We start from the raw sequence: 26,802 nt of genomic DNA, 5'->3' as shown, positions 1-26,802 counted from the left end.
CGCCATCCCAGCCTGGGTTAGACGCCCCTCCGCACACAGACCTTCCCCATCATGGAACGTGCCATGTCTCGTTGCGCTGGTGACTCCACATTTATTCCTCTGCATATTTCTCCCACAACCACAGGGGCAGAGCTCTGAGGCTCTGTCCCCATCATAACCACGGTCTTAGCACAACACCTGTTTTGTTTTTAATGAACTCTACTTGAAACAATAAGTGCTATTAGATTTTTTTGTTTTAGCCAGAAAGTTAAGTATGGATCACTCCATCAATTAAGGGTTAGATTGAATTCACTAAGGTTTTCAATGGAGACACTAAGTTTTTGATAAACTTGTTCGGAATCTAAGTTTATATAAAATCCAAAAAATAACAACCATCGACAAAATTTCCTGTGCACAAAAAAAAGGCAAGAGAGCTTATTAATAATTTTTATTTCCAAATGGACCCACACTCTTTATTTAAATTTATTTTTAAATTGGAGTATAACTGCTTTACAATGCTGTTAGTTTCTGCTGTACAACAATGTGAATCAGCTATAAGTATACATATATCCCCTCCTTCTTGGGTCTCCCTCCCACCTGCCTAGGGCGTCCACACTCTTAAAATACTTTCAACTAGGGCATTTTTTGATAGCCACTAACTTAGACTAGATTCTTTCATGAAAAAAATGTTGAATGCCAGTTACGTGCACTGGGTGACTTCTTTCCATTTCTTACCACTTTTCATCTCTGAAAGTTTTAAAAGGTTTTGCAATTGGTTTGATCATCAGCCTTATGGTTTCATGAAGGGGGCAAGTCTGTATGTCTCTATCACAGGGAACTTGAAGGAAGAAAGGAACGGGTGGTGTGTGACGACAGAGCATAAAGGTCCAGGGAGCTACACGGGAAACTTGCTGGTAACCCCAGCAGCCCTTCTTGGGGGCACCATGGGGCTGAAGGGCTCAGGAGCTCTCGCTTTGGAAGCATGGTCATTGTCTGCAACTGCAAGTTCATGTCCCCTGTCCTGTAGCATTCAGTGTCCTCATCAAATTCCAGCATATTCTATTACTCCGATTGCTTTTTCATGTTTAAGCCCTTGTGAGGAGTTGCTATGCACTGCTTAACAGCTGCCATTTAACTCCGGTCTGCCATCAAATAGGCTACACTTTAGTCTCGTAGATTAACTTGAAATGAACCGTTATCCCTCATGGTGAAGTACAATTAGGGTGAACTAAGAGAATTAAAAAAAAAAAAACAGCAGACACAGTAAAATAGACAAATAAAGCCTTCAACTTAAGGATTCTCACGCTGAAGCAGATCATTCCAGATAATAAAGCCTATTAGCTAAGTGTGGCAAGCTACATATTATAAATTTTTAGACCCCACCCCAAAAAAAGGGGGTGTACGGAGGAGCAGCAATGTGTGAAAACTGCATGTGTAGGATCTGGGTGGTCCCCAGACCGGGTAAAAAAGTCAATTGTGTGGAGGAAGCAGGGAAGGCTGAGTGAGAGAGAAACCCATTAAATATAGTAAGAAAGATTTCTGTAGGGGCTTCCCTGGCCGCTCAGAAGTTAAGACTTCTGCACTTCCAACGCAGGCAGTATGGGTTCAATCCTTGGCCAGGGAACTAAGATCTCACATGCCCGAAAGTGTGGACAAGAAAATGATAAGGGAAAAAACAAGTTCCTGTAAAGAAACACCAGGGACAGACAATTCTCAACAGTTTGGTGCTGTTGTTCAGTTGCCCAGTCATGTCCAACTCTTTGCGACCCCATGGTCCAGCTCCTCTGTCCATGGGAATCCCCAAGCAAGAACACTGGAATGGGTTGCTATTTCCTTCTCCAGGGGATCTTCCCAACCCAGGGATCTAACCCTCGACTCTTGCATCTCCTGCACTGGCAGGCTAATTCTTTTTCACTAGCTGGGAAGCTTAGTACCTACCATGCGCCACTAATATGTTAGATGCCAGAAGCACAAAGAAGAATGAAGCACAAACCTTGCCTCTGATGGAAGCTCAGAGCCCCACAGGAGGGACAGTGACAGTTTCGGTATAATATCCCCACTGTGTCAGTGCTGCTGGAGTGCAAGAGGAGGGCACTGGTGTGTGACCAGGCTGGACAGGTCGTGAGCCCAGCAACCAACCACTAGCACTCTGGCCTCTTGCAAATGTGTTCCTGGTTTTGATGTAAAAACATAAGGAAATATGTGGGGTTGTTTTTTTTTTTTTTTTTTTCCTCAAATGTATTTCAGAGGTGAAATTATTTGTATAAAATGATGGAGATTCAGCTCAAAAAAGCAGTATTAGTACTATTATACCTGCTTCACACTCGAAAAGGAGACCCAGGAAAGGACGGTGGCTGGTCCAGAGTCACCAACAGCGGAGCCGGGCTGGACCCTCAGTCTCCACGGTGGCCGCCAGGCTCTGTTACATTCCTACCAGTCCAGGTTCTTTAAACAGATTTTAAGCTTTCAGATTCTCCAGAAAGGGAAAGGAAATCAAAAGCCACCCCGGGGCAAATGCAGGGCTCACCAGCAATTCCCGCCCCCCTCCCGCTGAATTACGGCTGTTTCAGGATGGGGCAGAGGGTGGGGCTCCGTGGGGCGCTGGAGGGAGTGACAGGAGGGCAGGGGCGAGTCCAGAAACACAAAAAAGCCTCACACCCAGCCCCAAACACCCGGTATCCACTGCCTGCGATTGCAGCCTGATTCAAATGATCTTGCTGCCAATGCACGCGGCGCAGGACTTCCCTGATGGCTCAGACGGTAAAGCGTCTGTCTACAATGCTGGAGAACCCGGTTCAATCCCTGGGTTGGGAAGATCCCCTGGAGAAGGAAAGGGCAATCCACTCCAGTACTATTGCCTGGAAAATCCCATGGACAGAGGAGCCTGGTAGGCTACAGTCCATGGGGTCCGAAAGAATCGGACACGACTGAGCGACTGCACTTTCACTTTCAGGCACGCAGGTTCAACCCCTGGTGAGGGAAGTAAGATCCCCCGTGCCTTGCTGCACAGCCAAAAGCTTAAAGAAAAAAAAAGCACAGAAGATGGTCAATAAATTTAAAAAGAAAAGAAGCTGTGGCTTCTAATTTCAAAATGAAATTATAGCTCACAACACTGTTTTAGAGAAATCCTATCTAAAAGACTAGAGCCTTGCTGTGATGGTGGTGAAGTCATCTAATTATTCGGGGCTTTGGTTTTCCTTCTAGTCCAAAAAAAAAGCAGAGTGAACTCTAAATCCTTCTCCAGTTAAATCTCTGTGCCTGTGCACAATTCTAGCAGTGATTTCACAAGTATTTTCAGTCCTATCTTTTTAAGTTGGAAAACGTTAAAAATTTCTTTTCTAGTCTCCAAATAAAAGAAGGGGGCAATGACCCTCTGAGCTACATAATGAAACATTGTTTGTTTGTTGCTCTGGATGACAAAAGTTTATATCCTGTTTAATTTAGAGAAGAAAGTCCTTCACATTCTAATTTAACTACTATTTTCAAACTTGTTTATCAAAATATTTACAAAGCCTTTCCTGTAAAATGGGGCAGTTTTTTTTACAGTCAATGCTTCGATTTGTTTATCAAATAAAATACACAGATCATTATCAATTCAGGAAAAAAATTAACCCCAAAAGCAACTAAAAATAAACCCATGTAATATGTAATATGTGCCCCCAAATGGAAACTACATTTATCTGTGCAAAGAACAAACATTATAATTTTCATTAAGCTCTAAGACTATTTTTTTAATAATAAAAAAAATTAAATGAGTCTTCCTGGTCATTGTTTTTTAAAGAAGACTTTAGCAATAATATTCAAGCAGCAATATTGGTAATAAGAACTGGAAACAATGCAAAAGTCAATGGAGTGGATAAACATATAATATTTATATACTGGATTCTATACAGTAACGAACATGAGTGAACTGCAGCTACACACAGCATAGGTGATTCTTGGAATCTACATGATTCCAAATCTTGGATGTTATATGAGAAAACAAGTCACAAAAATACATTTATAACAAGTTCAAAAACCAGCAGAGCTAATCAATATGTGATTAAGAGATGATGGACTCTTTGTGCAATCAGTCCATTCACATTTTAATTGCACTGTGGTTTAACTGTAAAACTTGTAATTTGAAAGGGAATGGTGGGTATGAAACCCAACAGTACTTCTCTTAACAATTTTATTTTATTCTTTCCATGGACCATTCTCTCACAATTAAAATGATAAATAATTGATTTCTTGACCTGTCACAAGTCTCTGATGAATAATCAATCAACTGACTCGGTGATTTTATTTTGCAGTTTACATTTAAATAAAAAGGGAAGAGGAAATTCTTCCAAGAAAAAAAAATAAATATACAGTCAAACTAAAGGGATTAAGAGATATAAATATATGATGTGCGTGTGTGCACACTCAGTTGTGTCCAACTCTTGAGATCCCATGGTCTGTAGCCCACCAGGCTCCTCTGTCTATGGGATTTTCCAAGCAAGAATACTGGATCGAGTTGTCATTTCCATGTCCAGATAGATGGTAAAGTGTCTGCCTACAATACAGGAGACCCGGGTTCAATCCCTGGGTTGGGAAGATCTCCTGGAGAAGGAAATGGCAACCCACTCCAGTACTCTTGCCTGGAAAATCCCATGGACGGAGGAGCCTGGTAGGCTACAGTCCATGGGGTCGCAAAGAGTCTGACACGACTGAGTGACTTCACTTTCACTTTGTCCAGATCCAGAAATCGAACTTGCATCTCTTGCATCTCCTGAATTGGCAGGCTGGTTCTTTACTAGCTGAACCATCAAATACATGGTAAGACTGCAGAAAACCACAAGGTGTGCATAGCGAGCTGAGATACGGGGTCCTTAATGGGCAAAGCGCTGAGGACAGTGTCAGGCCAGAGCATAGGCAGCCTAAGACAAAATGCCCTTTGTCTTAAACCAAGTGGCAGGTACACAGCTATTCACCATTACTCTTTTTTATAGAAGTGTAGTTGATTTAAATGTTGTATTAATTTATGCTGTGCAACAGTGATTCAGTTATGTGTGTGTATATATATATATTCTTTTTTCATATTCTTTTCCATGATGGTTTACCACAAAATACTAAATAGAGTTCCCTATGCTATACAGTAGGACCTTGTTTATCCATTCTCTATATAATAATTTGCATCTGTTAATCTCAAATTTGCAGTCCCTCCCTCATCTACCCCTCTGTATTGTTATTTTTCTATCCTACATATCTTATATAAATATTTTTATCTACCTGGTATTTATATTAACAATATTTATAATCAGGTGACATTTATTTATTTAAAGTTTTTATTGGAGTATAGTCACTTTACAATGTTGTGTTATTTTCTGCTGTGCAGTAAAGTGAATCAGTTATACATACACATATATCCCCCTTTTGGGATTTCCTTCCCATTTAGGGCGCCACAGAGCACTGAGTAGAGCTCCTTGTGCTATAGTGTAGCTTCTCATTACTTATCTACTTTATCCATAGTGGTGTATATATCTCCCAATCCATCCCACCCCTCCTTTCCCACCTTGGCATCCAACAATCAGGTGAAATTTACTTAAATCGTACTCACCCTGGAACAATACCTAAGGAAGTGAAGCATAATGGATAAAATAGTGAATTTCGTCCATCACTGGCACACCTGGCATATTTGGGTATCCAGACATTCCCTAGGGCTCCAGCTGTGTAAGAACTTTACTGCTCCTTGAGGGCAAAAAAACATGTCCTCATCACTCTAGGGGTGTTTTTATTGCCTAGAAATAAAGAACTAGGTAAGGGAAAGTCAAATTGGTTGTAATCAAAGAAAAATAAATTTAAATATTGCTGAAGACCTACTTTGTACCCAGCACAGGTGTTTAAGCTCCAAATGAGGCAACACAGTTCTCTATGCGTGACAGGTTTTGATTTCTCCTCTGCCTTCCCTCACATATTTTTTTTTTCTCACATATTTTTTGAGTAGAGTTTTTGTCTTTCTATATTAGCATCATAGATCTCAGAGATTATCCCTTAATGTAGTCACTCTCTATACAACCTAGAATCCTGCTGTCTCTCCTCTTCTCTCCCATAATCTCCCACCCAGGAAGAGGTCTATCTCCCTACTTCGTTCTATCTGCTTCCTCCTCTATTAGGTGCTTTCTCTGTGGCTCAGTTGGTAGAATCTGCCTGTGATGCAGGAGACAAGGGATCTATCCCCAGGTTGGGAAGATCCCCTGGAGAAGGAAATGGCAGCCCACTTCAGTACTCTTGCCTAGAAAATCCCATGCATAGAGAAGCCTGGTGGGCTACAGTCCACGGGGTCCCAAGGGTCAGACACGACTATTAAACAGGAAGAATAATAGTGTCTCAAATGCAATGAGGCCTGAAAATAGCAATTAGGAGGGAGAGTCATTGATTCTACCCTCTCCCACATTCTAGGCTTCATTTCTCAGCTGCAGGTGAAACAGGGATTATAAGAGAACTAGTCTGCACAGGAAATTACATTCAATATCCTCTGATAAACCATAATGTAAAAGACTATGAAAAACAGTATACATATAACTGATCACTTTGCTGTACAGCAGTAATTAAAACAATGCTGTAATTCAACTTTACTTCCAAAAAAAAAGAAAAAAAAATAGTCTCATATGATTGCATTAGGAATTAAATAAGTTAATTCACATAAGTCATCAGAGCAGTGCCTGGTATATAGGAACAATTACGTAAGTGTCTGCTATCATGCGTATTTGTTTTTACAGTTCTTTTGTTTATTATTGTTATTACTGTTGCTTTGTGACTTCACCTCTGATTTGGTGTAAGAAAGTCTGATGAAGTGCTCCCACACATACTTCTCTTCCAGGTAGAATTTTACCTGCAACATCAACCACTTTCTCCTCTGAAGTTACTCTGCCTTCCACTTGCCCTCACACTCTCCACTCCATCCCAGTGGCAAGGGTTAAACCTAAAGGATTCTCAGGCTGGTGGCTGGAACAACCCAACACAAATAGGAAGTTAGCGCCTCATCAGGTTAATTTCAGTCTCCCACTTCCCCTAACACTTCACGGTTGCTTTGGAACCCAGAAGCCTCACTGGAACTCAAGTGCTCAGACAAAACAAGGATGGGACAAGGCACCGAGAGAATCACGCTTGGTCCCTCCAGAGAGGCCTGGCAGCCCTGACCCTGGTGAGCTGATGATTCCGATGGACACACACAGATGTGTGTGGAAACCACAGCAGAAAGGACCACAGCAATTATGCACTTCATCCAGTGATACACACCCTTCCAGGTGGGGTTGTGCTACCGTGATTGCACAATGTTTATTATTATTACTATTACTTCAAGGGCCAGGCAACAAATTAAAGTCAGAGAAGAAGCATATAAAAGTCACTCAAACCTCAAACGGAAAAAGGCCAGTAATTTTGCTGCTCCCAGCCTCTCATCAGTCGTCATTCTCATATTTCCTCTGGGAAATCTAAAGATTTCCTCTTTAGAACTATAAAGAAAAGTCTCCCCAGTTCAGTGGAATCCCAACCACTTTCCTGGAAGTATTTTTGACCCCTGTCTCTGTGCAGAAAATAATCTAGTGTTATTTCTAGAAAGGCATGGAAATGTCTCCATAGAGCTAAGAGCCTGATCCCAAGTTCAGAGAGTCTGTGTAAAATTCCCCACTAAGCTCCCACTTTCTGGCCTCCACACATTTCAAGATGACTACACAAGCCTGGTGTGTGAGGCATCAGGCTGTAGCCTAGAAGGACATCCCATATGTGGATCGGTAACAACTTCATTTCACAGCCGAGGGACCCTGTTTCCAACAGTCTCATTCAAGGGTCTGCAAACTCTTCCCGCGAAGGGCCAGGATAGTAAATATTTTAGATCCTGTGGACCACACTTTCTCCGTCAAAAGGACTCCGTATGTATACAAAGGGGAATGGCTGTCCCCAGTAAAACTTCATAGACACTGATACCTGGACCTGATATAACTTTCACACGTCATGGAATATTGTTCTTCTGACTTTTGTGCACAGGTGTAAAAGCCATCATGAGCTCATGACAACAGGAAGACAGGTGTTGGTCCAGGTTTGGCCTCTCTGGGGTCCAGCCATTTAGGAAAAGCAGAATGATCCTGACACTGAACAGCTGCCCTCATGTGGAGACTGTGCTTGTTCATTGCACCTTGATCTTCTCAGGGCATTAAGTTAATAATCCTTAATCAACCACTCTTGCCCACACACCGGGGAGGCAGGTCTGTCTTATCAATGCAGAAACTGAAACACTGAGCCGACCCAGAATGAACCCAGAGAGAGGGGGCCCCAGAGGAGGTTCTCTTTTTTAAAAAATTTTATGTTTATTGGGTCTTAGTTATGGCACGCAGGCTCTTTGGTCTTTGTTGCAGCATGCAGGATCTTGTAGTTGCGGCACGTGAACTCTTAGTTTCTGCATTTGGAATCTAGTTTCCTGACCAGGGATCAAACCCCAGCCTCCTGATTGGGAGTGTGGAGGCTTAGCCACTCAACCACCAGGGAAGTCCTAGGGGAGGCTTTCTGAGAGCAATTCCACCTTGAACTCTGTGCCCCCATTGCCTGCTCATCTCGAGTACACACATCTCCTGCAGAGCACTGCAAGAGCACTATTACTGCATCCTAATGGGATAATAGTATCTTCCATGACCCAGGATGGTGAAACTCTTTAATGCATCATTAATATATATTATCATAATATATATGATAATGAGGCAACCTATGTGGCTGAGCAAGTCCTGGCCCAACCCCAAGTCATCGCTGCTGTCAGTTCTGAGTTACGCCTCTGAGAAGCAGCACGTACTCACAGGGCAATTTCCCAAATGAAATGTCCCATTCTCATTTTCAAATCTGGACAACAAGTGCTGAACAAGCACATAAGGATCCACACGTCAGGAGAATAGCCTGTTTAAGCCTTCCGCTGACTCCTCTCTCCCCACCCCCCTCATTCTTTCTCACCCCCGACCTATCCCTGCCTGCTCCCCTCCCACCAGAGTAGAAACACTGCTTCTCCAAATTCACCGGGAACAGAGTATTCTCAACAGGCTGCCATAGATCCATATCTCTTTGTTATCCACCTGAAACTATCACAATATTGTTGATCGGCTATTCTCCAATATAAAATAAAAGGTTTAAAAAAATCATGAAAATAGGGACTTCCCTGGTCGTCCAATGATTAAGACTCCTCGTTCCCAAAGCAGGGGGCACAGGTTCAATCCCTGGTTGGGGAACTACATCCCACATGCCACAAGTAAGGCACAGCACGCCAAATAAATAAAAAAATAATGGTCTTCAAAAGTAAACATAAAGAGAGGGGAGAAAGATCCTTATCTCCAACTGAGTCCTATTTCTACAAGGGTTCTGAGGAGCTTAAGGGACCACTTTGGCATTCTCTCCACAAATTAATACCACCCAAGGCACCTCCTCCTTCCTATCCCACCTGCTTCCAGCCAGCCCCCACCCCCTCTGAACCTGGATGATGTCACTAGAAACTGTCTGCAGGAACCGCCACTATAAATAGTTGGACAGAGCTGCTGCCCTGGTCACTGTAACTTCCTTCAGCCCATGGGAATCTTCTCACCCTATGAAGGGGATCCACCAGTTAGTTTCATTGGCAGATACTTGGCTTCCTAAGATACCAGTGAGTAGTTAAGAAACACAATTCCAGGAAAAATCCATGCAAACCCTGTGCATTGAGCCCCTTCTATACAATGGTCATCATTACTGATCAGAAGGCAATCATAAAAGACCCCCATGAGCAACCGAAAGCTGTAATACAGGGGTTTCCTTTAGAACTCCCTCTGAATCACAGATTCAAAAATATAGGAAGACAAGGATTACCCCCAACCTGCCACCTTTTTCCACACTACCAATCAGAAAGAAAGATATCAACTGCATTTCTTTCCTTCTCTTAGTACTTTGAGATAAGAAAATAAAAACACATATTCTCTTTCAAAAGAAAAGACTTTTCCTAACTCTATTCTTCAAAGGAAAAAAAAAAACATGCTGAGAAATTCTGCCACTTTTCTAAAACAGTTCTTGAGATGCATAGATGTATGATGAAATATTTCCTAGGGGTAAATGAATCCCGAGCAATTCTTGTAAAAAGTAAAGTAACAAAGCACATTTTGTGATGCTGTAGTGTTTGACTTGTTTGTGCCACTCATGTATGAATTCACAAAATTCTAAATTCACACTATAAACCAGAATGGTGGAGAGAATGAAACATACCTACTCATGAAGACTTCAACAGCTCACAGACCACCCAGGTTGCAGAGGACTTACAAGGCAGCCAGTACAATGACATAACCCACAAGAATGCCCTAGAGTGAAGTGGTTTTTAAAGGATATTTAATTTTTCTTGAGTTTCATTCACCAGGAATAGTAATCATTCTCTAAATGGCTGTGCTTCAGCCAACCAAGATGAGGTTATTATTATAAGATAATTAGTTGTAATAGAAGCTATCAATTACCAAGTACTTACGTGCCAGGAACTAATGCTAAGTGCTTTATACACATTATCTCATTTAACCTATATGACTAACCCTATTAGGTAGCTATTACTATCTTCCTTTTACAGATGAGGAAATTGAGTGTCAGAAAGACTAAATGACTTGCCTAAGGTCACACCAATAATAAAACACAAACAAATCCAGGACCATCTGACTCAAAATCCATCCAGTAGGATCATTCTGCTCAACAGCTTCATATATTTGAGTCATGGATATAAATTACCTCAATCTCATCCTTAAGCTACCATCTACTACAGTGATTCCCAAACTTGACTTTTCATTACAATCTCTTTTTCAAAATGGAGATTCCCAGAACTCACCCCAACCCGACTGGATAAAATATGAAAGAAATTAATCTTTTATTCTTTTGTTTTAAGCGATGCCAAAAAAATGGCCAGATTTTTTTCTCTCACTTTGAATTTCTCTTGGCTCAGTAATACTGCCCAGGCTTAGTTGCCCCTCGGCATGTGGGATGTTAGTTCCCCAACCAGGGATCAAACCAGGCCTGCATTTCAAGGCAGATGCCACTGGACTAGCAGGGAAGTCCCAGATTTTTTTTTTCCCCACTGAACTTAATAATGAATATTTCACAAAAAATACTCAAAATCTTAACTCTCAAGGCAATTGGCTAGCATTCCATTGTTCAGTACTTTCTCTCTGGTTCACAAGAATGAATAAATGAATGAACACAGGCATGCCTGGGAATTCTACTCTGGACTCCCACAGAAAAGCTTTATCCAGAAGAAGAAGCTTCCAGGGGCTTCCCTGGTGTCCAGTGGTTAAGACTCTGCACTTTTGATGCAGGGGGTGTCAGTTTGATCCCTGGGCAGGGAACACTAATGTCCAGAAATAATGACATGAGTTCAGGGTGACCCAGCCAGACGGCTGCAGGCCCAAAATCTGCCCACCACTCACGTCCTCCAAAGAAGGCACTGCTGCTTAAGATTCATCTGGAATTGTTCAGAAACATGTGAAATGATCATAAATACATTTGTATAATACATGTGTAAAGGAGTTAATACATTCAAAATAAATCCTTAGGGAGCCGGCATTCACTGGACCTTTCCTTACACAGAGCATGGTGCCTCCATGCAAGAAGATATACTTGACTCCTAATTGACACACCTTTGTATGATCTCAAAAAAGGTGATGGGTTTTATTTTCTTGGGCTCCAAAATCACTGCAGACGGTGACTGCAGCCAAGAAATTGAAAGACGCTTGCTCCTTGGAAGGAAAGCTATGACACACCTAGACAGCATATTAAAAAGCAGAGACATCATTATGCTGACAAATGTCTGTAGATTCAAAGCTATGATTTTTCCAGTAGTCATGTATGGATGTGAGAGTTGGACCATAAAGAAGGCAGAGTGCCAAAGAACTGATGCTTTCGAATTGTGGCACTGGAGAAGACTCTTGAGAATCCCTTGGACTGCAAGGAGATCAAAGCGGTCAGTCCTAAAGGAAATCAACCCTGAATATTCATTGGAAGGACTGATGCTGAAGCTGGCCACCTAATACAAAGAGCAGACTCATTGGAAAAGGCCCTGATGCTGAGAGAGATTGAAGGCAAAAGGGGAAGGGGGCGACAGACAATGAGATGGTTAGATAGCATCACCGAGCAAACTCCAGGAAATAGTGAAGAACAGGCAAGCCTGGCATGCTGCAGTCCATGGGGTCTCAAAGAGGCAGACACGACTTAGTGACTGAACAACAACAACATATTATCACAGGATGGAACTTGATATTGAAAGAGACAGACCTGAATTCCAGTCTCAACTCTGCCACTTCCTCACGGGATCGTGTTATGATTTTCTTCACCTCTCTGAGTTTTACTAATACTGTCCTCCTCTGAAAAACAGTGATAACCATAACTACTTCCTATAGAGTATCCACTTATGGTTAAATTACTCAGTATAGAGGAGCACAGTTGGCTCCTCTACAAATGGCTCACAGTTACCATTTATAATTGTTATTATTTTTACTTTCCCGTTCTCTGAAAAGTGAAACACATTTTGTTTATGCAGCTAACTGCCCAGGCTCAATGTCCCAGTTAAAAAAAAAAAAAAATCCAGCCCTCCAGTAGGACATTCCTTTCTGCCGTCCTCCCAACTGAGGATTGAGAGCATGCTTCCAAGACACACAGCTGTCTAACATGCTAAGAGCAATAATGAGTTGCCATGATATCCAGGGATAACAAAATTAACAACATTCTCTCCCTAAAAAAATCTCCTCTGGGGAAAGTTACGAATTATTTCAATCAAATGTTCAGTGGTGACAAAGAAAGAACTTGGGTTGGAACCTTAGTGAGATATATCCCCTCTGTCAGTGAAACTTGTTCAAAGTTACCATAAATACACCAAATCCTTGCTTGTCCTTTCCCAAGTCATTCCAAAGAGAAGATCAAAGGTGGAGCCGTCAGATTTGCTGCCAGTAAATGGGCAGTCAGGGCAGCAGGAGCAAGACTTGCATTTTATCTTCCTTGGACAGCCGCACACAGCCCATGGAGTGTGTTTCTCGATAGTATTCACTCCGTTCAGAGCCTCAAGCCTGGTAAGTCCATCTTGAAGGAATAAGATTTCACTAGAGAAACCCAGGAAGGGGACAGAGTGTGGCAAAAATGAAGTTTCAATCTATTCTTCTCACTGAAGCCATTCTGTGCTTCCATACAGATAAGATCAAATGCAGAAGGCCTCGCTCCTGTAGCCCTGAAAGTCTGTCCACTGGCAGCAGGTCTGCTAGATCCACCGGCCTTTCAGTCATGTGCAGTTTGGCCACCACCCTCCAGATGTGGTCATTAATTCCTGCAGACCTCGCCACACTGCCAAGTACCAAAGACAGCACAGCGACCCTGGCTATGGACGGTAGGGATGAGATGTGGGCTCTGGATGCTTTGATCTATTTGCTTCTCCATTTATATATGGATTTTGGAGAGAGGCTTCCCAGCTGGTGCAGTTGGTAAAGAATCTGCCTGCCAATGGAGGATATGTAGGGAAACCCAGGTATGATCCCTGGGGCTGGAAGATCTCCTGGAGGAGGAAATGGCAACCCACTCCAGTATTATTGCCTGGAGAATCCCATGGACAGAGGAGCCTGGCCAGCTACAGTCCACGGGGTAGCAAAGAGTCAAACATGACTGAGCACTCATGCACTCTGTACCTTACTTTGGACAGAGGGGTGGTTTTGGAAGGAGAAATGCTTTGGCAAACTCTTGACTGTACAGACTGTTTCATTCACACCAAGGAGTACATTCCCTCTGAAGGGACATAGAAAGATAGAGCTCCCAAAATGTCAGGGTTTTGTCACAGTACCTTAAAGCAACATTTATACATTGCAACTATTCTGCAGAGAAAAGAAGAATTTGTGGGCTGTTAAGAGAGGCTGAACAAAGCACCTGCCATCACAGTTGTCACTGGAAAGTAATGTGGTCCAGGTTAACCTCTCCAAACCACAATACGACCATCCATCACCCCTAACAGACAGCTCTCTGTGTGATTACCATGGTAATAGTTCTCATTCCTTCCTAACAATCCCTGACACCACACATCAAAGTTTTAAAATCAAATCATGGTTATAGACTATAAAGAGAACTCACCAGCTTATGTGCCAACATCCACATGATTGTTCCCAGCTAAGAAGCTATGTTTTTGTTTTTTTTTAAATTTTATTTTATTTTTAAACTTTACATAATTGTATTAGTTTTGCCAAATATCAAAATGAATCCATCACAGGTATACATGTGCTCCCCATCCTGAACCCTCCTCCCTCCTCCCTCCCCACACCATCCCTCTGGGTCGTCCCAGTGCACTAGCCCCAAGCATCCAGTATCATTCATTGAACCTGGACTGGCATCTCGTTTCATACATGATACTTTACATGTTTCAATGCTATTCTCCCAAATCTTCCCACCCTCTCCCTCTCCCACAGGGTCCATAAGACTGTTCCATACATCAGCGTCACCCTTGCTGTTTCGTACACAGGGTTATTGTTATCATCCTTCTAAATTCCATATATATGTGTTAGTATACTGTATTGGTGTTTTTCCTTCTGGCTTACTTCACTCTGTATAATAGGCTCCAGTTTCATCCATCTCATTAGAACTGATTCAAATGTATTCTTTTTAATGGCTGAGTAATACTCCATTGTGTATATGTACCACAGCTTTCTTATCCATTCACCTGCTGATGGACATCTAGGTTGCTTCCATGTCCTGGCTATTATAAACAGTGCTGCGATGAACATTGGGGTACACGTGTCTCTTTCCCTTCTGGTTTCCTCAGTGTGTATGCCCAGCAGTGGGATTGCTAGATCATAAGGCAGTTCTATTTCCAGTTTTTTAAGGAATCTCCACACTGTTCTCCATAGTGGCTGTACTAGTTTGCATTTCCACCAACAGTGTAAGAGGGTTCCCTTTCCTCCACACCCTCTCCAACATTTATTATTTGTAGACTTTTGGATCGCAGCCATTCTGACTGGTGTGAAATGGTACCTCATAGTGGTCTTGATTTGCATTTCTCTGATAATGAGTGATGTTGAGCATCTTTTCATGTGTTTGTTAGCCATCTGTATGTCTTCTTTGGAGAAATGTCTATTTAGTTCTTTGGCCCATTTTTTGATTGGGTCATTTATTTTTCTGGAGTTGAGCTGTAGGAGTTGCAAATTGGAAAAGAAGAAGTAAAACTCTCACTATTTGCAGATGACATGATCCTCTACATAGAAAACCCTAAAGACTCCACCAGAAAATTACTAGAACTAATCAATGACTATAGTAAAGTTGCAGGATATAAAATCAACACACAGAAATCCCTTGCATTCCTATACACTAATAATGAGAAAACAGAAAGAGAAATTAAGGAAACAATTCCATTCACCATTGCAACGGAAAGAATAAAATACTTAGGAATATATCTACCTAAAGAAACTAAAGACCTATATATAGAAAACTATAAAACACTGGTGAAAGAAATCAAAGAGGACACTAATAGATGGAGAAATATACCATGTTCATGGATTGGAAGAATCAATATAGTGAAAATGAGTATACTACCCAAAGCAATCTATAGATTCAATGCAATCCCTATCAAGCTACCAACAGTATTCTTCACAGAGCTAGAACAAATAATTTCACAATTTGTATGGAAATACAAAAAACCTCGAATAGCCAAAGCGATCTTGAGAAAGAAGAATGGAACTGGAGGAATCAACCTACCTGACTTCAGGCTCTACTACAAAGCCACAGTTATCAAGACAGTATGGTACTGGCACAAAGACAGAAATATTGATCAATGGAACAAAATAGAAAGCCCAGAGATAAATCCACGCACATATGGACACCTTATCTTTGACAAAGGAGGCAAGAATATACAATGGATTAAAGACAATCTCTTTAACAAGTGGTGCTGGGAAAACTGGTCAACCACTTGTAAAAGAATGAAACTAGAACACTTTCTAACACCATACACAAAAATAAACTCAAAATGGATTAAAGATCTAAACATAAGACCAGAAACTATAAAACTCCTAGAGGAGAACATAGGCAAAACACTCTCTGACATACATCACAGCAGGATCCTCTATGACCCACCTCCCAGAATATCAGAAATAAAAGCAAAAACAAACAAATGGGACCTAATTAACCTTAAAAGCTTCTGCACATCAAAGGAAACTATCAGCAAGGTGAAAAGACAGCCTTCAGAATGGGAGAAAATAATAGCAAATGAAGCAACTGACAAACAACTAATCTCAAAAATATACAAGAAGCTATGTTTTTTAAAACAGTTTTTGATTATTTGATATTCACCAATGTCCCTAGACAAATTTTAAGTTAAACTGTTAATAGCAATGACCACTGGTCAAAAGCTAAGGGTGGCATATCATTTGAGCAGATAAACAGCAAAGCAGGATGCAATCAAAGGCAATTTACTTGGATTTTGAAACATCATTAAGAAAGAGGGGAAAAGAACCTCACGACTCTTGCTCTCATGATCACTGACGGGTATTTAGGGAAAATAAACACACAGTTCATCAGCAATTCCCTCCTGTCTCCAAGCCCAACTCAGCCCATTTATTCAGATGCCAAAGCATTACTTGGGGGAACAGCAGTTATCTTGGTGATAAATGACATCCCCATCCAGCCAGGGTAGGTAAGTGAGATCCAAAACCCAATTTCAGAAGCTGCTTTGGTTGTTTCAGGGTGAGCACACACACAGGTCTAATTATAAAGTTCTTTCCCTACTGTGAGTATGAATACAGGAAGCTTGTATTTAAAAGTTTCTGTTTCAGGATAGAAAGCAATGAAGAAAACCATCAGAAGTCCCCAAGACCAAGAGGTGTATGAATATGTGGAGTCTCCTGTACTATCATTTTCAAAGTTTATACTATAAAAATTTTCAAACATGCAGAAAAGTCCACAAAATAATGTAAGGAACATTTTTGTGCCCGTGACCAACTTTGTCCAATATTTATGCCTGGCTATACTGACATTAGGCCTTTTCTTTTCCTTAATAAATAAATTACTACACAGGAAAATAAAAAATCTGTGTGTAGCCCTCCCAATCCCATGCACCTGCTTTCCTAAACAATATAACAGTATCAGTCTACACATTTTCCAGCATTATATACATGGTGTCAACCTACAGCTTGTTCTTCCTCAGCCTTGTAATTCTAAATCTTATCTATCTTCATACAGTTAGGTCTGGGTCATCCATTTTTGGGTTTCCTTAGTGGCACAGTAGGAAAGAATCCACCCAGCAATGCAGGAGACAGGAGACGAGGTTTCGATTCCTAGGTCGGGAAGATACCCCAGAGAAGGAAATGGCAACCCACTCCAGTATTCTTGCCTGGAAAATTTCATGGACAGAGGAGCCTGACGGGCCACAGTCCATGGCGTTGTAAAGAGCTGGACACAAGTGAGCATACGCGAACACACACACACACACACACATTCATTTTCATTATTGCATGAATTTAACTGCATGAATACAATACATATGATTTTTTTCCTCTGAAGGCAGTTAAACTGCTTGAGATTTTTCATTAGCATAAACAACAGAGACATGAACATTCCTCTCCCAGCATCCCGTTGCCCACATGCAGTGATCTAGGGCGTAAACAGAGGTGGAAGTGCCAGATCAAGGGCTTCTGTGCATATGTGCAGTTTCAGGTGCTGCCACATGGCTTCCAAAGTAATTGTACCAAACAACACTTCCACCATCAGGGGATGAGAGTGCCTATTGTTCTGCACCCTTCTCATCTAGCGATAGCATCAGACTCTTTCATGCTCGCTTGTCCGATGGGTATGAAACGGTACCTCGTTTTCATTTGTGTTTTCTTGATTACCAGGAAAGTCCTTTTCATGTTCACTGGACATAGATCTTCATTTCTATGAATTGCCAATTTTTCTACTTGCATTTTTTCCTTTTTTAAGCTGTCTTTTTAAATTTATTTTGGGCTGAGCTGGGTCTTTGTTACTTTTTGTGGGCTTTTCTCTGGTAGCAGCGAGCAGGAGCTACTCTCTAGCTGGGCAAGCGCTTCTCATTGCAGTGGCTTCTCTTGTTGCGGAGCATGGGCTCTAGAGCTTGGGCTTCAGTAGTCATGGCACATGGGCTTAGCTGTTCTCTGGCATGTGGGATCTTCCCAGACCAGGGATTGAACCCAGTCCCCTATCTGCATTGGTAGGCAGATTCTCATCCACTGCGCCACCAGGGAAGTCCTACTTGCATTTTTTTTCTTAATTGGTCTGGAAGAGATGTTTATATATTCTGTGACTTTGGGAAAGTGACTTAATTTCTCAGCCTCCTATCAGAAAAGTAGAGATAACATCTCTTAGGAACAATCGGAAGCAGATCAAAAAGCACTGAGTCCAGTGCCTGTTACACATAGAGCCTCAAAACAAGTCACTATTTCCATTATTGTGATGAAGATGAAGAATGAGGTTTAGAGTATGCATTTGTAGCCTTCCTCCCCAGTTCACAACTCCTTTGGGATAAATGTTGCAGGACCCAGGAAGGGGACTCTGAGCATCTCTTACTCCGACTTCCCCTAGATACAAGAACATAATAAGATTCTGTTGTTTACAAGTTTCTATGAGGAACGTGTGCAGTGCTGATTCTCCCAGACAGCTTAAACGAAACATCAAAGTGACACATCCTCCAATCCACAAGCGACTGTGATCTTGTCTGCAGAAGGACCATGATCCTGAATTTCAAGTACCTGCATGAAAAGGGAGGGGGGCAGGTGGTGGTAGAAGCCAGCAGGTAAGTCAGTGCTAGAGACCTGTTGGTGTTCCTGGGATGGAAGCACAGCCTTGACTTCATGAGATGCCTCCATGACGTCCCTCACATAAGAACAGCAAAAAGACAATCATCCTATCACATATCAAACAGAGAAGTGTTTTTTATAATAGTGACCAAAAGTACACTGACATCACCTCGGTGGCAAGCACTCTGTGAAAATACTTATCTATCCCTGCTATCCAGAAGCACATGTTTCTAAGGGTATGGTGGTGAGCTAGAGAGATGCAATAAAAAGGAATCACGTAAGCCTCTCTGCTCAGACTCTTAACATATTTAATTTTGTGCCAAGAGCCTCCCAGGTTGGCTTCTGCTCAGTTGCATCTTGGCTTCTCCTTGGAGAAGGGCCACATTCATCCTCATGAACTCTGCCAGGGGAGTCAGGGAGCGTTTACAGCTGACCTCCAGGCCGATCAAGAAGTCCTGACATCAGCTTCAACAGGTGACTGGCACCTCATCTCTCCCTCCAGATTCAGTTTCCACCAGCACTCAAGAAACCAGAGACTTTCCTCAGTGACCCTCCTCCTGCCTTCGGCAGAGCAATCATGTGTAAGTGTCAACTCCAGCCCAAATATAATTAGACCCTCTTCTGATATCTATCTGGGTGTATTGCTTTCTTCCCTAAATGTGTGCCAAGTTTCTGCTTCCAAGAAGTTAAATCGCCATATAAAAATGCCCTGGTGATGATAAGTAATTAGACACTGTAATGGAAAATTAACCTTGTTTTTATTTAGAGCATTCATTTTAACAAGACATTTCTTTTTCTAACTGTTATTAAACTGCAATAAAAATAAATTAAATTCTGAGGGTTTGCAAGGCATTTCTGGTGAAAAACAAACAAACAGCTCTCCTCCTGGACCAAGAGTATTTCTGATTTTATTAATATCACTAAGTTGGTACACGGTCCTGGTCTGAACCCCATTCTTGATCAATCCTAAGGCCAGTTCTAATCCCGTCATCTGTGTTACGGAAGGAGAAACAACCATTCCAACATCACAGCAGCTGAAACGGAGGCAGGCATGCCAGGTGGGACGGAGGGCCTTTGCCTCACATGGGAAGTCTCTACCCAAAGGTTCTCTATTTTTCTTTCTCTCCTTCCTCCTCTTTGTCGTACTGTTCCCAAAAGACCTGCAGCCCAGTGATTCGCAGCAGGCCAGAGAGCACCTGTTGGTTTTGGCAAGTTCTGGGTTAGAAGGGGGTGAATCTAGCAGAGTCAGGGGTCCATGAGAAAAACTCCACCGTCTCAAGATCAGAATGGACACTGACACTCCCCAAGAGAATGCAGAATGAGGCCTCTATCTATCCATCTAACCAAAGCCCCACGACCTCTAATCATATTCCAGCTAAGAGGTCAGCAACGGTGTCGCCAGGGGACCCAAAGTGTCTTCACTCTGGATGGATGAGTGGTGAGTGCAGCCTGTAGGCTCCAACACCAAAGTCCCCAGGCTCCTACAAAGGAGGGCGCTTCTGGTCCGTGCCCTGCCTAACTTCCACCCCTTCCTTCTGACCTCAAAACAAAGTGCAAACAGCATCTAAAAATGCTCTGGGTTCACCCGGGCTCAGTCCTGCACCGTGAGGCCTAAATGCCAGGCAGGGCACTGGCGCCAGGCTCTCCCCTGAGGGAGACACCCCAGGGAGGTGTCTAAGTAAAATCAGCGTTGGTCATTTCCTCTCCACGCAGGGACAGAAGAATCTTAGAAGCCACCTTTGTGTCACCCCTACGGTCATCCTGAAGGACACTGTGCTACATACAAGGTGGAATCAAGTGGCTTCAAGAGTTTCAAAGAAACCTACTCTTTTTATTTTTCCCTATTCCATCTCTTCTTTCATTTTCATCTCTCTTTACAATCTCAACAACATCTTACCATCCTTACTGCTTTCCACATAGATTTCTTGGATGTAAAAATGTAACAATCTTTTCATTTAGATTTCCGCCGAGCAACTGTATACGGGCTACGCTGGGATCACAAATTCTATTTTCAACCCAGAGGTACAACTGACACTGTAGGAAACTGGTTTCATAAAAGATTTATTATATATGCAGTGTCAGTTGAGTTGCATTTAAGGAGGTTAATGTGACAATTTTGGTGCTGATAATACCCTTCAGGTGTACTTCAAAAAGAAAATTCCAGATGGTAAGCAAAAGGATTTAATTGTCATGCATGCATGCTCAGTTGCTTCAGTCATGAAGTTCAGTCATCTCTGACTCTCTGCAACCCTGCCAGTCTCCCCTGTCCATGAGATTCTCCAGGCAAGAATACTGGAGTGGGTTACTATGCCCTTAATGTCCACAATTCTAAATTGCCCGAACAGACTTCAGAGGACCACAAAGTAGGCAGTGGCTCTACAGGTGCTTCAGAGAAAGGTTTAAAATATCCCCACTGTTAGTCAAGACTTAAAATAAACTTAAAAATAATGGGACTGCCATCACCAACCAAGTGTAAATATTTGTTGAATTAAATTACTGAGTTAAATGATACTGAAGATTATAGACTTTTGGAAAGGCATTTTTAACTTGCTAAATTTGGAATCATTTTCCCATTTCCTATTAGAAAAAGCAGAACCAGAGAAGAAACTGCTAATAAACTCCTTAAAACTGACTCCTAAGGAATCCCCTTAGCCTCTCTATTTTGCAGAGGCATTATAAAATTTAAAGAGGAAAGAGACAACAGCTGAGGATCCCAAACTCAGTATCCAAAAAGAGCTCCGCTCCAAATATATTCTGACTCTGAGTCCTCTACCCCATGCATTCCTCAGTTTATTTACCCTGAGAATGGGAACAGGAAAGACAGAGATGAGTAATTGCTAATAAAAGCCCATTTGCCTCTGGCAGAAATACAAATGCCTGTTGATAAAGACCATTTTCCAAACCCACAGTTTACATTTCTCCATCAACATTTCAGGGCCCAGGAGCCAGGCTCCCAATATCCAATGGGTTTTGGGCTCTAATTTTAAAAAACTGAGCTACAATCTAGGGACTCACTGGAGCCAACTCATGAAGCAGCGGCCAGCTCCCTAAGTCCCAAAGAAGTCATCACACATGTCCACACCTCATTTCATTCTTAACCAGGATGACACTCAATCTTTATGATAAAAAAATGAACCCAAGGACACCACCCAAAAGAACTTGTTTCTCTTAGACCCACCAAAGAATAAAATGTTCTCAAAGCCACCTCCTAAGATAAACACCCTTCCCCACATGCCCCTTTTAATTGACTGGTTGACTGTCTCTTGGGTGTGACTGTGCGGATTTATCCTGGGTGTGTAAATGAATTGGAAAAATCTTCCTGAGTTCTGAGTACCCTAATATGAAAGGCAGCAGTGTTTGGTGCGGGCTGAAAGTACGTCTAAGCTGTCATATGTCGATGATGTGACCACAGCACTTTTTTTTTAACTTTTAATTTTGTACTGGGTATAATCAATTAACAGACAATGTTGTGATAGCTTCGGGTGAAGTGAAGGGTCTCAGCCATACATTACATGAAACTCTTCTCCATATTGTGGCAGCCTGGATGGGAGGGGAGTTTGGGGACTTTGCAAAAAATAAAAGTATGTCTACTTGGGAAGCTTGGTCTGTGATTGGTATGTTTCCTTCCAGCTCTAAAACTCACCAGTCAGCTCTATAAGACTGGCCACTGGAGGTCCCGGAGACAGTCAACAGAACCCAGAGAAGAGAAAAGGAATTAAACTATAGGTTTCAGTAAGATCACTAAAAATCATGTAGCGGTCACGGGTTGTAAAATGTTCAAATATCATAGTCAGCTCCCCCTAAATGTGCATGTCCAAGACCTAGGGTAATTCTAGGTTATAAATCTCAATAATTATAATGCTATATGTAATTATGCACAGTGCATTGGTTTCTCAGTATCCTCATATGAAAACTCTTAGGGTAAATTGTAACAACTCATTTTTGTGATTCAAGTTACTCATTTTTTCCAAACACTCCTCAAATTTAGAAACCCTGCCCATTTCTAAAGATCAAACTGAAAGAGATTCTTCCAAAGGAACCGTGACGATACCTCTGCAATGTTCTGTCCTGAGAAGCCAGTTCAAGCAACTCTCCCACCAAGAAACAGTCATCACAACCAGAAAAATAAAACAAGGCACCAGAAAGTTAAACATGATATCATACACTACAAGTCATATTGCGCTTCAATCACTGTCAACATTCTAATATTTATGAGAGATCATCACTGGCTTCTAAACGACAATATCGTTCCCCTCTGAATAAAGATTACTGTTATCAGATTTTAAAATATGAACAACATGTTCTAAACTCAATTCTAAACATGTTCCACATTCATCAATGGTCAGAATAACAATTTTTTTTCAAATGGAGACTCTCTTTAAGTTATTTCATTTTAAATTTAATGACAAATATTCCTTTATTTTGGCTTTAAGAAAAGGATTGCTTCACTCAATATCTATTATATGATGTAAGAGATCCATTAGGAAACTTAAATCCGTTTAGAGATTGCGTCCTAAAACTAAAATTACTATATTTTAATAAGAAAAGACCTGTTCAAACAAATAAGTTTTTTTGAAGATGAGTAGTCCATCAAGGTTAAAGTATCTAATAATAAATTACTGTCAGGCGATTATCTGCCTGATGAAAAATGTTTCCATTTCTCAGTTTACTTGAATACATGCTCTTCTGCCTAAGGAGATCGGTATCATAAACTGACATTTGGATTGCTAAATCTAAACAACACAGATTGTTTAATTATGTAGAGGCTTTTAAAACACTGTAGTTTTTTCTCTACAATTTTATGTACTTATTGTGGAGGGTGGTCACTTTACTATCTTAGTTTTCATTATTTTATCTGACAAAGTTCATTTCTCTTAGTTATTTAAACCTTAAAACAGCAAAACCAAAGGATGAGACAGTTCAGTAACTTTAATTCCAAATTATGCCTTTCACTTGATTTGAATATTTTATTCATTGGTTCCACCAAAGTGCTAAGGTACTTATTTCTATCCTATATATACATATATATATGTATATATAGTTTCATTATGGATGCCAGCAACTTATTGCTGTTTTTTTCAATTAATAAAAATTAAGTTCAAAAAAAAATTAAGTTCATCCAATCTTAAGATTTGTGAACCTGAATATTACTGTTAAAAGCAAAACTTTCAAAGCGTGGTATTTGCAAAGCCTTTGAGAAGTCGTTAATGGTATTCCCATGATCTAATACATGTAAGGCTTTAACTGTAATCGTAAACCCACTGAAAGCTTATGATCTGAAAGGATGGACTATTGTAGCCAGTTTTCTTGAGTTTAATTCCACTGGCCAATCCCAGTTTCTATATTTTAAATCTCAACTAGAGCAAAATCATAACACACGTTTCAAAAGAACAACCTAAAGAAATCAAGCGCGGGAATGATAGGGAAAGAATGTCAGTGCCAACAACCATGCTTCCCAACAAACCATCAAAGAACTTCAAGAGCACAAGACTGAGCAAAACGTTTAGTTTGTGAAATATGTGCAATTCACTCTTAACACTCACAAAAGTACATATGAATCACTGTATTTTCCTCTGATTTATGTCCCGCACAAGGTTCAATAAAACATAGAACTTACTCAGCCTTGACTGATGACTGGATCATTGTTTTTGGAGGCTATTTATTACTCTTTTTATGGCATGATTTCTTCTATGATCCAACTCTGTGACTGCTAAAAGCCAGGAAAAGCTGCCTTCCAGTCAACGCATGGTACAAAGTCACTAAAAAGTTTGCAGGCATCAGCCTATGCCAAGGTGCTTAGGAGAAGCTGTTCTGCTTTGTCCTAGGGACCCCCAGGTATGCAATGTCTTTGCAGGGTTCATGGAGATTTATGATTAAAACAGATCCTCTCTTTTTCCTTTAAGGGATTTGAGTTTTTTCAGGAAATGATTCTTCATACTCAAAATAAGGTTCAGCCTACCTCCTCTCTTCATTCAAGATCTATGTGGACGAGTCATCCCAGGGCTAACGCACAGCAGACACACAAAAGTAAAAACATCAACATCAACCATATCTGTCTTGTTTCTAAAATTTCTTCTTCATTTCTTGTTTCATAAATTTCTTGGCTTTTGAAATTCAGTATTTCAAGTCTTACTCTGGGCTATCAGACCTAACTTCACCTTACAGACAAATTGTATTTTACAAAGGAGTAACTGAATAGAATATTCATTTATTACCAAACACATGTAGCAACAACTTGGTTGTGAAAGAACTTTATCTATTCACACACTGATTTACTGATTTCCCTAAAGAGCCTGTCAATGGAGCCACCAGAAAATGTAGTATTCCAAGCATTGTGTACCAGCAGTTGGCCCGAACATTACAAAATTGTCTTTGAAAACCACTGCTAACACTTCCCTTTACTTTTTCAATGTTAGTACAATTAAATTCATTTATTTCATATCACCCATGCAACAAACATAACTTCAAAGAGTCTTCCAGTTTGAAAAAACTAAACTTTTTACCTTAAGTTGAAGCACAGTCAACAGGTTTTTTTTTTGATTAAAAAAAATTTTTTTTTGCTACACCCACGTTTGGATAGTCCAAATCCAAATTATAATGATTTTATAATTATAATACCAGGGTACTATGAAACTTGGAGCTTCTCTTAATGTAAAGTTTTATTTTCTATATAAACCTACGACTTTTAAAATATATTTATTAAGTGCTCTTTATCTTTCCCAAGGGTCTTAGCTCTTATGGAGAAAGGAAACCAGACCTGAGGACCGTTTTTATTGTGAGCATTGTTTCTCACTCGCTTAGAACTCAGGGGGTTGTGTTTGGCGCACAACGCCACACTTCTTCCCCAGAAGTACTACTTTCCCAGAAGGCGATCCTTTAAAGCAAACTTCAGCGGATTCACGATTTTTCTGGGAACCTCAGGATACTACTGATTTACATGTAAAATTCTCACTGGAGACAGGAGGGGGTTGGACGAGTTAACTCAGGTGAGAAACTGTGATTTAGGCGCTGAACCAGGTCAGGGGGTTGCCTTCTGTGCCCGAAAACAAGCCTTTTCTGCCGGAAAACCACAGCGGCGCTGGGAAGAAGGAAGGTTCTCCTGCCGGCGGATCCCAGGGCGCTGCGGAGCCACGGTTTCTCGGGGGCGCGCTGCCGTGACTGCGTTTCCAACCTGGCCATCGACACCTTGCGGGGCCTTTCCCCAACTTGCAGAGGCCTCTGCCATGCTAGCCGCGGAGAAGCCTAGTTCCCTTGCAGGGGCCCAGAATTCCCGGGTTCCTTCCTCTCGCCCTCGGGTGCGAGAACAGAGGTGGTCAAGCGCCCGACCCTGGTGCCAAAGCTGCCGCACCCCACTGCGCCCCCGCAGGCCGTCTTACCGGTACAGGAATGCAGAGGCTTGGGTCGCACGACCAGTGACGGGCACACGGAGTAGAGGGAAAGTTTCTCAAAGTAATCGCAGGTCTCCTTGGAGAGGATCTCGTCGATCATGAAAGTCTTGTAGCGCCGCCTGGCTGCTTTGAGTTGGCCGGGCGAGCTCAGCCTCAGCTCCGCGTGGCAGTGCATGGTGAGCCCGGGCGAGCGCCCACCAGCCGGGGCCGTGGGGCTGGCACGCCGGCGGGGGCCTCGGCCCGGCTCCTCCGCGGCCGGGAGGCGGCGGGGCTCAGGAGGCGTGCGGAGGGGAGGCGGCACCGGGCGCGCCGGCCGCGCGTCTAGACCCACCCGCGGATCAGCATCTTCGCGGAGCCTTTTGGGGACATCGCAGCTGTCAATCAGCGCGCGCTTCCTGCGGGACAGGGTGCGGAGCTGCGCCGAGGGCTGGCCGCCGAGGGGCGTCGGCGCCCACCCCGCCCAGCCCTCCTGTGCAACCCGGCGCGGACCTGCGCGCCTAGTGCCTGCCGCTCGCGATCGCCTCCTCCCGCCTCTCAGCGTCTAGCGCTCTTCTGCCTGCCTATTTTAAGACACTTGCTTTGGCTTTCCTCCCCACCCCCTTCCCGGGACGAGCTCCAGGTGTGTGTGCAGTGTGCGCGCCCGTGTGTGCGCGCGGTGAGGGGAGCGC

At 42.2% G+C, this 26,802-nt stretch overlaps 1 protein-coding gene across 1 annotated transcript in view; it reads right to left on the bottom strand.

The window, feature by feature from the left end:
* Positions 1 to 26,583, bottom strand: part of BARX2 (BARX homeobox 2) — an 82,168-nt gene extending 55,585 nt beyond the window's left edge. Inside the window, 1 exon segment of the mRNA NM_001101266.1 lies at positions 26,123 to 26,583. Within this exon segment, the coding sequence (NP_001094736.1) occupies positions 26,123 to 26,309 (187 nt within the window). The 5' untranslated portion in view covers positions 26,310 to 26,583.
* Between the last annotated feature and the right edge of the window lie 219 nt (positions 26,584 to 26,802).

The sequence above is a fragment of the Bos taurus genome, chromosome 29, assembly GCF_002263795.3.
Source record: "Bos taurus isolate L1 Dominette 01449 registration number 42190680 breed Hereford chromosome 29, ARS-UCD2.0, whole genome shotgun sequence".
Classification (NCBI taxonomy): domain Eukaryota; kingdom Metazoa; phylum Chordata; class Mammalia; order Artiodactyla; family Bovidae; genus Bos; species Bos taurus.
This window is presented reverse-complemented; position numbering and strand designations above follow the sequence as displayed.